The sequence below is a fragment of the Pleurodeles waltl genome, chromosome 3_1 (assembly GCF_031143425.1).
Source record: "Pleurodeles waltl isolate 20211129_DDA chromosome 3_1, aPleWal1.hap1.20221129, whole genome shotgun sequence".
NCBI classification, from domain to species: domain Eukaryota; kingdom Metazoa; phylum Chordata; class Amphibia; order Caudata; family Salamandridae; genus Pleurodeles; species Pleurodeles waltl.
This window is the reverse complement of record NC_090440.1, coordinates 1,989,015,004-1,989,028,573: the sequence shown is the minus strand read 5'-3', so window position 1 is coordinate 1,989,028,573 and position 13,570 is coordinate 1,989,015,004. Positions and strand designations below refer to the sequence as shown.

General features: G+C 42.0%; 1 protein-coding gene across 1 annotated transcript in view; it reads right to left on the bottom strand.

The window, feature by feature from the left end:
- RAD51C (RAD51 paralog C) overlaps positions 1–13,353 on the bottom strand; it is a 417,313-nt gene extending 403,960 nt beyond the window's left edge. The window contains exon 1 of the mRNA XM_069226398.1: positions 13,141–13,353. Coding sequence (XP_069082499.1) covers positions 13,141–13,258 — 118 coding nt within the window. The 5' untranslated portion in view covers positions 13,259–13,353. The remainder of the gene's footprint in view (positions 1–13,140) is intronic.
- Positions 13,354–13,570: the final 217 nt, after the last annotated feature.

Below are 13,570 nucleotides of genomic sequence, written 5' to 3'. Positions count from 1 at the left end.
AATGCTAGATCCAAAGTTCAAGCTCACACCCTTACTAGCTTTGGTAAGATACACAAAACAAATTGAATCAAACCATATGAGATTTATAACTATGGTGCTACTGCTAGCTAAGCATGTTGCCAGCCACTTAGGGAGGTGACGGGCCCCAAAATTCAAGGTGTGGCTAGTGAACCTCATATATTGCAATGAACAATTATCAATATATGCAGAAACCTTACCTTTAAGTTTCAGGCCACAAGATACTTGGGAGCCTCTGCGCAACTATTTGAGCGCACACCCAGACACCCTATCACCCATGTAACCAGCTAATTCCTAGTTCCTATAGAGTGTGAGAGACTATTAATGTGGTGGGGAACCAATTGTGGGGACACATCACATTGTGGAGCTCCGATGCACAAAGAAGAACTGAATAATATATTATGCCTGGATCACTAAATGATGGAATATGGAGAGCTGATGCGGACATCCCAAGGGTCTCAAAGCAGCCAGATGTAGCATAATAGATTGCTCTGGGGGAGGTTGCATGTCATACCAGAATTAAACGGGGGTGTGAAGGCTATATTGGTGACTTGCTAATGCATAGCACGGTCTCTATGTGTCAAATTAAATAACCACTAGCAGAAATTACAATGTAACACTGTTTTACTTTTATATTTATGTGTTATTGAAAATCAATAAATAAATGCAAACAAATGTCTTTAATTGCAGGCATATGATAAAATATATTTGTAGTAAATTGCTAAAATGTACCTGTGGCTGTATTGTTATGTTTTACTTTACGTGGCTGCTGAATTTGCTAAAACGTGATAGGCATCAAAGTATGAGTGCATAGTTATCAGTTAGATAAATGTGGAAAGTACCATTTGTGACTCCGATTATTCGCAAACCGCAAAAATAAATATGGATAAATTCTAACAAGATTGCCAAAAATTAAATATGGATAAATACAGATGGAAAAGTTAATAAAAATTGAATGCCATAGAATCAGGAACCCTAATTATGGATCTAATTTACATTAACTTGCTGAAGGAGGAGTTCATAGCTGTGCTGCTTGCCAGGAAAAGCAGGAACGAACACCTAATGGATGTGCAGGCTGTATTTAGAGGAAAAGTGATAAGCAGAGCTCCCAGTAGAGGACACATGACAAGATCTCCTCCCCTACGTTATTTTCCATGTCTTCCCATCACCTCCTGGATACAACTGTTCAGAAGTGTTCTCAAGAAATTAATGTAATTCTCCTGATGGGCCATGGACAAATGGCTACACCACTCTGGGATTTAATCTTAAGAATTGATAGAAATCCCCATTCCCCCGCACACCCCACTCGCCCCTGCCGGGATAGCTGACAGTACTAGGCACAATATGGCAGACACGGCCTCTAGAATTTGAAATAATACAATAGCCCTCTACAACTTGAAGTGGTTTTAAAAATATAGCCTCAAAAACTCAGCACAATATTCTAGATGCAACCTCAAGAACTGGACACAATGCTTTTAATGTAGCCTTTGAAATCTGACATCATACCAGAGTGTGGTACTAGAACTAGGAACACTATTGTAGATGTTATTTCCAAATATGGGCACAACATACATAAGGCCGTCGCATGTAGAAACGTACTACATTTAATGGCTTACCATTAGCACGCTGTAAATTGGTATCATAACCTTTTCTTCTACTGGTAATACACAGCCATTCTTATGTACAACATCAATATTGGATCATGCATTGCCATGTCATCATACTTAACGCACTTGAATACGCATATCAAACATAAGCCAGTCCATAGACAATACACCATAAACCATGATTTCCAAAGGGTGCCCGGGAAAGAAATGAAAATCGGAATACTTCTCAACCCTGCAGTTAAGCAGCACTAAATAAATAATGCAACCAGTCCACCCAGAAATGTGTGTTAGGCCTTAGCCAAGGTAAAAAAAAATAAACATATAAATTACCATATGGAACAATAAAATAAACTACCTTCCACCCTCCCCCCCCCAACCAACATTCCTCTTGGTTTCTCAGTTGCTATGTCATGATAATTATCCATTTTCAATTCCTGTAAAATGAGGAATGTAAAATGGTGTAGGATAAAAAAAAAAGCATGTGCTGTAACCAAGGGTGGCCTTTAATTAGCTGCCAGCAACTGGCACCATATTGGAGCAAAGCAGAAACACATCCACTACTAAAACCCAATGACAGGTCTAATCTAACAATTTATTTAAATGTAAAGGTTTTTGCCTTGAATTTGGCATGCACTTCAATAGGTACTCTAATCTAGTTCACCTATGTATGTAACTGTGTCTTCTGAGGGTAACTATCTGTATATGAGTGAATGTTGCACTGCTGCTGCCTTCAAAGTATTTATGTTCTTGGAGCTAGTGAAGTCTTCACTTGTTATTTACAGCAATTTGCTTCCTACAATTTTTGAGTCTGTAATGCCAATCTTAAAAAAAAAAATATAAGTCCCAGAATGCAGCGCGGTGTAGACTAAAAAGAGAAGGCTGGCCTCACACAACACGCAGACTCTTGGCACTAGGTTTAAATTTTGTAGGGAGGGTATGCTTAGGTTCATTACCTCTTTCTCTCCAATTGTGTGTCTATTGTTAGTACTAGGGTTGCCATCACGGTTTGCTGTTCAGACAGGACCAAGAACTAGTATGGAATAATAACGTTTAAAATTATCATTATTCATTTGCGTATATACCTCTTTTTAGCATCATATAAGCAGGAAAAATTTGACAAGAAAGCTATCTAATCAAGAGGAAGGTACTGACACAAAGCCTACTACATTTATGTAATGTATTACATTAGAAACAAAAGATCTTCGACAAACAAATAAAGCGGTCTGTAGCCAAGACCTAAAAATACTGAGACGGTGACTGCCATGGAAAGCGCGGCCCATGGACAACCACTAGCCAAACTAGAACAAGTGAAGCTGAAAGTGACCTGTTTAAACACTGCAATAGCTGATTTAATTAAGGTAAAAAGGGGAGGGACCTTGTGTACTACTGAAAAATTTCTTTTCCACAGGAATGCATCATTAGCTTTATCACACTGGAGAAGGTTTTAGGTGTGGTGAAGACTGGACTAAGAACAAATTGTTCTTAGTAGAACTCATACCACACCACTGAATGGTTGTAAAAGCCCTGACGATCTATCTGCCCTAATGATTTTTTCGGTCACAAAAAGAATCTTCATTGAGTTGACTAGTGTAGTAGGAATATTTTCTTTATTACTTATCAACCATAGATGAAAATGACAGCGACACCAAAAAGGAAAAAGAAAATATCATTACACACTGTTTAGGTACGGAAAGTTTAAGGTTTTCTAATCAAATGCTTAATAAGGGTGTGGTAGGGGACAGAAATGTTTTAATGATTAAGATATATTTTGCGTCTAAAGACTGCACTGACATAACATTTTATTTAACAGGACACAAGGCAAGGATGAAATTGTGGATGGCTGTGTGACACTTAAGGGACTCATCAACGACTGTAAATTTGGGGTAATAAATTAAGAGTTCTCTAAGGAAGCAGGTTGTTATGTATGCGAGCAATCTAGCCATTTAAGAAAGGTTATGGGTTTGGAAATGAAGGATGTTCCTATTCTTCATAAAGTAGAAATCTTCGGGCTGTACATAAAGGCAGTCAAGAGTTATTCCAATAGGCTAGAAGAAGAATTGCTGGAAAAGGTAAATACTGGGGATCAGATCCATTTTAAGGGTAATAAGCAGAGATATGATACTCTAGGCAGAATGAAACCCAATGAGGAAATTTGTTGTTACACATGTGATGGCAGTAGATGTTTAGCATAGAAAACATCTTGCCCAGTGTAGGAGGCTGGCCTGGCTTATAGTGGGTACCAGTGGTACTTACGCCTTGTGCCAGGTCCAGTTATCCCTTATTAGTAGAGTGTAGTAGTGTTCTAGCAGCTTAGGCGGATAGAGGTAGCTATAGCAGAGCAGCCAAGGCTGAACTAGGAGACATGCAAAGCTCATGCAATACCACTTATATCATATAGGTACTATATCATAAGAAAGACAATACTCATAGTTACTAAAAATAAAAGGTACTTTATTTTAGTGACAATGTGCCCAAAAAATATCTCAGAGGATATACTCCCTTAGGTCATTAACATACACAAAATTTACACAACAAAACAAATCAGATAAGTAAAACAGTCAGAAAGTAGTGCAAACACTGTAGAATACAATAGGATGCAACAGGCCTAGGGGCAATACAACCCATATACTAAGAAAGTGGAATGCAAACCACAAATGGACTACTAGGCTAGTGTAGTGTATAGAGGGACGCTGGGAGGGTAAGAAAACACTAAGGGTGTAAAGGATACCCCACCCCAAGACCCTGGAAAGTGGGAGTACTACTATTTCCCCAGAAACACACTAAAGTCATGATAAAGGATTTTGTAAGGACCACAACAGACTGCAAAGCACTGAAGACGGATTCCTGGACCTGAAGACCTGCAAAGGAAGGGGACTAAGTCCAAGAGTCGCTAAAGTGTCCGGGGGGGGGGGGGGCCCAGGAGCCCACTAAACCGCAGATGAAGGTGCAAAATGGCTGCCTCCGGTTGGAAGAAGCTGCAGGTTTTACAACAACGAAAGGAGGGTAGGAGGTTCTTCTTCGTGCAGAAGATGTCCCACGGCGTGCTGGAGGATGCAGAGTCGTTTCCTTGGCAAAATACTGCAAATAAGCTCTGCTAGCTGCAAGAGTCACAGTTGGAGAAAAAGGGTGCTGCCCGGGCCCAGGAAGGACCAGGATGTCGCCACTTGGGAGAGGAAACAGAGGGGGTCCTCAGCAACGTAGGGAGCCCTCGGACTAGAAGGAAGCACCCGCAGAAGTCCTTGAACACGGGCTCAAGAAGTCTGAACACGGCGGTCGTCTCAACACTGCAGAGAGGTCCCACGACACCGGAGATCAACTCAGGGAGCTGAGTACCGCAGGACAGAGTGCTGGGGACCGAGGCTCGGCTGTGCATGTAGGATTTCTTGGAAATGTGCACAGAAGCACATTGTGGCTGCAGATCACGCGGTGCTCAGGATTACTGTCTGGGAGGGGAGGCAAGGACTTACCTCCTCCAAATTTGGACAGTAGGACCACTGGACAGTCTGGGTCGCTTGGGTCCACCACCTGTGTTCCAGGGGCCACGCTCGTCAGGATGAGAGGGGACCCAGAGTACCAGTGAAGCTTAAGTTTGGTGCCTGCTGAAGCAGGGGAAGATTCCGATGACCCACAGGAGATTTCTTCGTGGCTTCCAGTGCAGGGTGAAGGAAGGCAGCCCCCAGAGCATGCACCACCTGGAAACAGTAGAGAAAGCCGGCAGGATTAAGCGCTACAATGTCGCTGGTAGTCTTCTGGCTACTTTGTTGCAGTTTTGCAGGCGTCCTGGAGCAGTAAGCGGTCGATCCTTGGCAGAAGTCGAAGAGAGAAGTGCAGACGAGTCCTGCTGGATTCTTGCAAGTCGTTATCTGAGGAAAAGCCCACTGGAGAGACCTTAAATAGCCCTCAGAGGAGGATTGGCCACCTAGCCAGGTACGCACCTATCAGGAGGGGTCTCTGACGTCACCTGCTGGCACTGTCCACTCAGAGGCCTCCAGAGTGCCCTCACACCTCTGGAAACAAGATGGCAGAGGTCTGAGACACACTGGAGGAGCTCTGGGCACCACCCCTGTGGTGGTGATGGACAGGGGAGTGGTCACTCCCCTTTCCTTTGTCCAGTTTCCCGCCAGAGCAGGGACTGGGGGTTCCCTAAACCGGTGTAGACTGGCTCATGCAAGGAGGGCACCATCTGTGCCCTTAAAAGCATTTCCAGAGGCTGGGAGAGGCTACCCCTTCCCAGCCTTTAACACCTATTTCCAAAGAAAGAGGGTGTAACACCCTGCTCTCAAAGCAAATGCTTTGTTCTGCCTTCCTGGGACTGGGCTGCCCAAACCCCAGGAGGGCAGAACCCTGTCTGTGGGGTGGCAGCAGCGGTAACTGCAGAGAAAACCCCAGAGAGCTGGTTTGGCAGTATCGGGGGTCCATAGTGGAGCCCCCGGATGCATGGAATTGGCTCCCCAATAACAGATTTGGCATGGGGGGACAATTCCATGATCCTAGACTTGTTACTTGGCCATATTCAGAGTTACCATAGTGAAGCTACATATAGGTATTGATCTATATGTAGTGCACACGTGTAATGGTGTCCCCGTACTCACAAAGTCCGGGGAAATGGCCCTGAACTCTGTGGGGGCACCTTTGCTAATGCAAGAGTGCCCTCACACTTAGTAACTTTGCACCTAACCATCAGCAAGTAAAGGTTAGACATATAGGTGACTTATAAGTGACTTAAGTGCAGTGAAAATGGCTGTGAAATATCATGTGCGTTATTTCACTCAGGCTGCATTGGCAGCCCTGTGTAAGGTTTGTCTGAGCTCCCTATGGGTGGAGAAAAAAAATGCTGCAGCCCATAGGGATCTCCTGGAACCCCAATACCCTGGGTACCTAGGTACTATATACTAGGGAATTATAAGGGTGTTCGAGTATGCCAATTGAAATCGGTAAAAGTGGTCACTAGCCTATAGTGACAAATTTAAAAGGCAGAGAGAGCATGAGCACTGAGGTTCTGATTAGCAGAGCTTCAGTGACACAGATAGGCACTACACAGGTATACACATTCAGGCCACAAACTATGAGCACTGGGGTCCTGGCTAGCAGGATCCCAGTGAGACAGGCAAAAACATACTGACATACATGGAAAATTGGGGGTAACATGCCAAGAAAGATGGTACTTTCCTACACCTAGCATTCAGGCAAACGTGTAATGTATGTGGCACTGTAGGGCATTTTCCAAAGTATGCAGAAAGAAATATCAGAAAGGCAACGTGAAATACACTGATGATTCTAACTAATAGTCAATTAGCGATGACAAAGTAGGTGATAGAAGTGGGATAGGTAACTAAAACATCCTGATTGTCAAATACCATTATTTTGAACATTTTCAAGGTAATAACTGAAAAAAACAAGCTTACATGTTTCAAGACCTTGAGAGGAGTAGGCACACATGTACAAAGTTGCATATTCACATTCCCCTTTCATGATCATCTGTGAAGAGGTGTGAAAATAAGAACTTGATAACAAGTTGCTAGAATCAGATATCAAGCCTTAAGGCTGCAGCTGTGAACCCACAGACCTGTTGACAGTGATAATGTTGGAGTTTAATGGAATAGAACAGAAACACTATTGTATCAAATCTGCCTTTTCTCCATGGCACCACAGATTTTTCGCCTTTCTCTTGACCCTGTTTTTAAACTCTGTGCATGTCATCTCTGATAAACAGGGGTAAGTGAATGTGCTCCTCCGGTTCAGGGAGGACCTGGCCTGGCAGTCCGGGCTGCACTGTTCCCATAAGAAGCAGGGTCAACTGATTTGCATATACCTGGATCCAAACTGAGGTGGCATAGTGTACAAAAACACGATGGACTGAGATGCAGCCGAGCGTTTGCCAGTGGCTGAGATTAATTCAAGCATTCCATCCATCACCTTGTTTTTACATGTGCTCCCCTTGTAAACATGGTTAACTTGGTTTACCCCAACTGACATACTTAACTTGCCTGTTATTACATAGTATATGGTGCAGGAAACACCCCAGTGCCTGGAACTTAAATGGCACCTGTGGACTGCAGCACCTACGGTGTCCCCCACAAGGTTGGCCTGTAAAACATGACTTCAGGCCTACCATGTGTAGCCTGACTGCAGCTGCCTATAAATCTGCTGTTTAGCCTATCAAACTAACCCATTTTGCCAGGTGAGAACCCTAGCTTTATCAGAAATAGTTTAAGGGATTCCTGCTTTTAGATATTAATCATGTAATGCCTGAGTACACCATGCCACCCACAAGGTAGGGTACCTGATTTTAAGAGTGAAACGTGTGCCAATTTAAAGTTAGCATGTTCCTCCAGTGACTAGTCCCTAAAGGCTATATTCACTGGCAGGCAGGACTGTGGCTGGATCCCAGAAAAAGTTCAGATTATAAATTTCAATCAGTAACGTTTGACAGGAAATTTCTAAAATAGTCAAAGACTGCTTTATAGTCGTTAAAAGTCCAATTCATTTATGAAGTTAGATTTTTATTAAATATGTAAGAAAAGTCATTTTTAGAAAGGTACCTTTTCCCTGCATGAAGCTCCGGAAGGCTAATTTGCATTAGCCTGCCTGCCAGCAGCTGTCCATCAAGTGCTTGACTTTAATAAGGTGTGAAAAATGCTCCAAGAGCAGGAAAATGGCTTAGACCTGGTGAGAGGATGGAATGGGTGTGGGGCTTTTGATTTCTCTCAGCCCACGAAGGACAGCTGAGGTAGACCCAGGAACTTGTGAAGGTGCCTGACCTAGAGAAAGCAATCCTTTGCCCCCCTAGCCAGTCTGTCACCACGTCTAGTGAGAGGGCAGCTATCCTTAGAACCAGTTATGAGGTGACCACAGAAGGGACTGCACATTGCCATGAGTGGGCACACAGGCTTTGTACAAGGAAGAAAGGGTTTCCCCATCTTGAATTTTAGGAGTAAGATGCACTGTAGAGTTGGCTGCAGTGAATTCAAACAGGAACTGCTGCAAAAAGTGGTATACTTGTCCCTGGGAACGTTTACCACATTGGCTAGGGAGGAGCCAGGAGTCCCCACAACCCACTAGCTGGTGCCAACCATTGATATGGCACCCCAAGGCACAATCCTCAGATTGCACTTAGCCTGGCACTACACTGTCACATTCGTTACCGCCAGCTTCATTTTGCCTATTGACTTTATCTTAGCATTAGTCACTGCCATGTTAAAAGCTGCAAGTAGTTTTCCACATTGTACAATGTGCACACGTTTTTATTCTTCATGTTTTTTTTCCCCACCAAGGGAGTAGGCCGATAAGAATGTACTCAGACAGCAGGGAACTGACTTGTTTTGAATTGGCACTTTGGGATTGTGGCCACATCCTGACGTGTTATTTTCAAAGCAGGCCGAAAGCAATCAGCATTTTTTTAATAAATAAACTTCCGCAGGGAAAGGGAAGTTCTAGACTTTTCCTTTCTTGTTTGTTCAAAGTATAAGAGGCTGAGACCAGAAGGACTGGGCACACAGAATGTTTGCAGATCTCAGGCACATCCAGGACGCTGGAGTGTGCCATCCTTCCTGTGAGAATAATTGATCTCTCTCTAATCAAACGATTCTGGGATCTGGCGATCTGATGCTGAATAGTAGGGAGATGAAGCAGTGATGTCCTTTTCTCATGGTGATGCATATTTTTTATTTCATTATTTGCTTTGCATTATCATATAAATACATATATTTGCTGTCTATACTGCAGTGAAAAATCATTTGTACATTCTTTCATTTCATTGCTGTGGCCATTTTTGAACGTGTGCTTTCAGCATGCTAATCTCCTTTTAGGAACCTTGCCTGGTGAAATAATAAATGTCTTCTTTGGACCAAGAAGCGCATTCCAGATACTTTTGTCAGTGCATGAGTGTTTCAGCTTGGTCATTAGTAAAGCGAGCTGCTCCAAAAACATGAAAAGTTGGAACTTAGAAAATGTTTGCACTTCCAACACTTCTGGAGCCATCAGGAGAACCTTGCAGCAAAGGTGTTAGATTTCAATATACCTTCCTCGGATGCATATTTAGGCTTTTCCCACAGGAGGATTTTGAGCTCCATAAAAAAAAAGACTAAAGGACATGATTATGACCTTGGCAGATGGGATACTCCATCACAAACCTGATGGATATCAATTCTGCCGTATTACAAGTTCCATTAAATGCTATGGAACTTGCAAATCAGCGGGCGGGATATCAGTCACGTTTGTGACGGAGTATCCTATCCGCCAAGGTCATAATCAATCCCTAAGTCAGAAGACAAATCTTTGACTGTGATAAACCCGCTTTATGCATTCGACCCACACTCCATTATGGTTGTCTTGAAAGTGCACCTATTTCCTGGTCTTCCACTTCCATAAGCAATTATTGGAACTTAGTGCTTTTGGGCACTATTTTTGCTTAAAACTTTAAAAAAAAAAAAAAAAAAAAATTGCTCTTTGGTTCCACTTATTGGATTTTTGTTCTCTTGCTGTCATTCTATGCATTGAAATTTGTGTTTTGTTTTTTATTTTTGGGTGTTTTGAATGTACTGCTGTTTGGTCCTTCATAAAAATGTTACACATTGCCTTCAGCTAAGCCTCATTGCTCTGTGCTGTAGCTACCAGGGGTTTGAGCGAATTTCAATTTAGTGATGTAAGTATTTACCCTGACAAGTCAACGCTATTATTTCTTGCGGTGGGTGGTCTACAACCCCAAATAATAATCCTGTTTTTTACAATTATTGGCAAAATGTATGTGGCAAGAAAAGTCCCCGAGTGCTGGGGTGGATGAACCAATGGAACCTATCCATTATCCTGGATCCCAACAGTTTAGAGCAGGTACACATTGTGGATGAGGGTGAAACAATTGGCAAAGCAATGTTAAAAAAATCCCAGAATGTTCAATGGGGAAATTCTTTTAAAACGGTTAGTTGAAGGAGTTTGAACATATTTTTGCTCTTCATTCAAAAATTCATAAGGTCAGAAGATCCCCTTTGCTGCAAAAGGTTTCATGGGAACTGGACATACTCATCAAGGGGGACATTATTGAGCCCATATAGGTATCAAACTGGTTGTTCCTACTTAGTATAATTAGTTGTGCCAATGGAAAAATAAGGTTGTGTGTCGATCTGCTTAAATAACATACTGATATGTTTTCACTCTAAACAAGATGGTGGTGCTGAACATAGAACCTAAATGATAGTCTACACTAGATATTTCTACAGCTTACAATCAGGTTCGTTTGCACAAGGTTTGTGGACAATACAAGGCTTTCAAAACTCAGAGTGGGTGCGTCCAGTTTTAATGGATGCCCTTCCAACTTGCTTCAGCAGTCTTTAAGGAGACTAATGTTCAGCCTCTCTGGGAAGGAAAATGGTATTTGATTAGTTCAAGATAAGAGTCTTGTTTTTTTATTAATCTTTGTTATGTGCTTAGCAGGAAATACATTAACCCTCTATGCTACTTTGATTCACAACTGGGATTAACAAAATAAATGGATCTCTCCGACAAATGCATTAAACTCCAGGGTTATCTTACCATTATTATTCCCAGAGAGTTACTGGGCACTCAAATATCTATACAGCAATTGCCTTAATCTTAAAATGTAGATTTAACAATCAATTGAGCAGAACAGATGTGCAGCCACATTTCTCCTTGCTGCCAATTTCTTTGTGACAAGAGTTTTTAAAAAATAAATGTATAGGTTGAGGCACAGATTTTGCGTCTGGGGTTGTGTCACTATTTTGGCACAACCCTAATACAGAATTTAATTTGATTAATTTTGTAAAGCGCTTAAATTACTCAAGATAGACGTGTGAAGTCTTAACATCTGATGTCATTTCTTGTGAGGTCATGGGTTGTGATGTCACTTGCTATGATACCATGTGCAATGTCACGTGCCACTGTATCACTTGCATACTGCCTAATTTGGTTAAATTTGTCCCCCCTACTTCTGTTTTTCAGAACTTGTGCCCTTCGTATTCGACTTCAGTCGAAATCCTGCTGTGTTAAGTCCAGGCCTGCTGTTACTAATACTATATTACTAGTACCATACTTATTGCTAACGTAACGATAATCATGCAGCTTATGTAATATTCCTATGTCCAATGCAGGCAGGGCACAAGTCGAGGGTATACCAGGAAAAACAATGTCTAACCACTATTTTCACAGGGTAGACGAGTCTACCCTGCCAGGAAGTTGGGCCCCACAGAAATGTGCTAAACTTGTCCCAGTGTAATTTTCCAACACATCCAGCAGCGCCTGCACGTTGTTTGCTTTCCTTTCAAGCAGCAACGTGCAAGCAGGAAAGGGAGTTATCAGATTTCAGCTGTGCCCATAACAAAGGCCAAAGTTAGGATGCTGTTAGGCCTCCTTTTCTTTTAGTATCCTAGCTGTGAGCTGTCAGGAGCCTCACACCTAGATGCAAATGTAATGGTAGGGAAAAAAAGCCACACAGATTAATTACTTAAAAGAGGCATGGTTTTAACTTTGTTCAGTCCTTGTATACAAGACGCATACACTGTAAAAATGTAAAATGTGTTGGTCTCTCACAGTATTTACGCAAATAACAATTTAAATACTACTATATTGTTTTATTTCTTTTATAGTGTTTTAGTGCTGCTCATCCAAGTGCATTGTGTCAGAGCACTTTACATCACACATACACATTGACAATACATAATATGAACGTGTAAATCAATGTGCAGGATGTACTACATAAGACAGTGATGATTACCAGGTGTAGGAGCCACAAGTGCTTCATAGCTCAATGTGCTTATCAGAAGTAATCACAATTTATGAATTGCAAATAACAAAACGATCTCTGTGTTATATGCAGGAACTCACTTACCCATCTACATAAAATAAAAATCTGTCATCTGCCCGTTACGTAATGTGCTTTGCAGAAGACACATTAACCTTCTCTGCTACTCTGGTTCAAAACTGGGACTAGACAAAAACACAGATCTCTACAGCAAGTATGTTAACTTCCAGAGTTGGCTTACCATAATTCTTATTTCCTGAGATTTAGAAAGCACACAAAGATCTCTGCAGTTCAAAATGCAGACTTTGCAAACAATTAAAAACAGATTTACAGCCGTTTCTCCTTGTTGCCAATTTCTTTGCGGTGGGGTTTTAAACAAGAAGTGTAGAAGTTGGGGCCCATATTTTGCTTCAGGGTTGTGTTACTTTTTTGGGGAAGAACCCCAACACAAAATCCCAATTGTAAAACATTGTATTGTGTTCAAATGTACTCATGCTAGATCTGCTAAACATACCTGTAAGGTCTCAAGATCTGATGTCACCTCGTGTGATGACATTCCTGTGATTCCACATGCGCTGTCACGAACCGTGATGCCACTTGCATACTGTCTAACTTAGTTAGACCCTCACCCCCATGTAACGATAATCATGGACCTTATGTGCTGTTCCTTTCTATTGTACAGTGCTATAACACCCCTGCATAATGTCTGCATTATATAGAAAATGTATATATAAAAAATAATAAATAATTTGTTAATGGTACCTTTGCTGAGCTCGCAAGCGCTGACATCAAGAAGGTCTTGAGCACTCTGGAAGCCGGCGCTGATAAGCTTCACTTTAACTGCTGGGGGAAGCGGGAAGCTACCGACGTCTCTCTGCATGGCTACAAATCACAAGGTCCCACAGACTCTGTAAATGACGGAAAAACTCTGACACACCTACATCTCCCGCCAAGCAACAGTATGTAAATAGCGCACCGCCGAAGCACTGGAAATAAAAGAAAGACAGTAAACACAGAACAGAACCACTAACGTAGTCCCTTTGTGTAAACACGGCCGCCATCTTGGGAAAACACGCAGACGGTACATTGTAATCTATTTTCTAGATTTTATATCATTTTAAATATTTGTTATCTAGGGGACCCGGTAATACGTCGGTATTTTATTCATTATTATTCTAGATCTTGTTCGTAT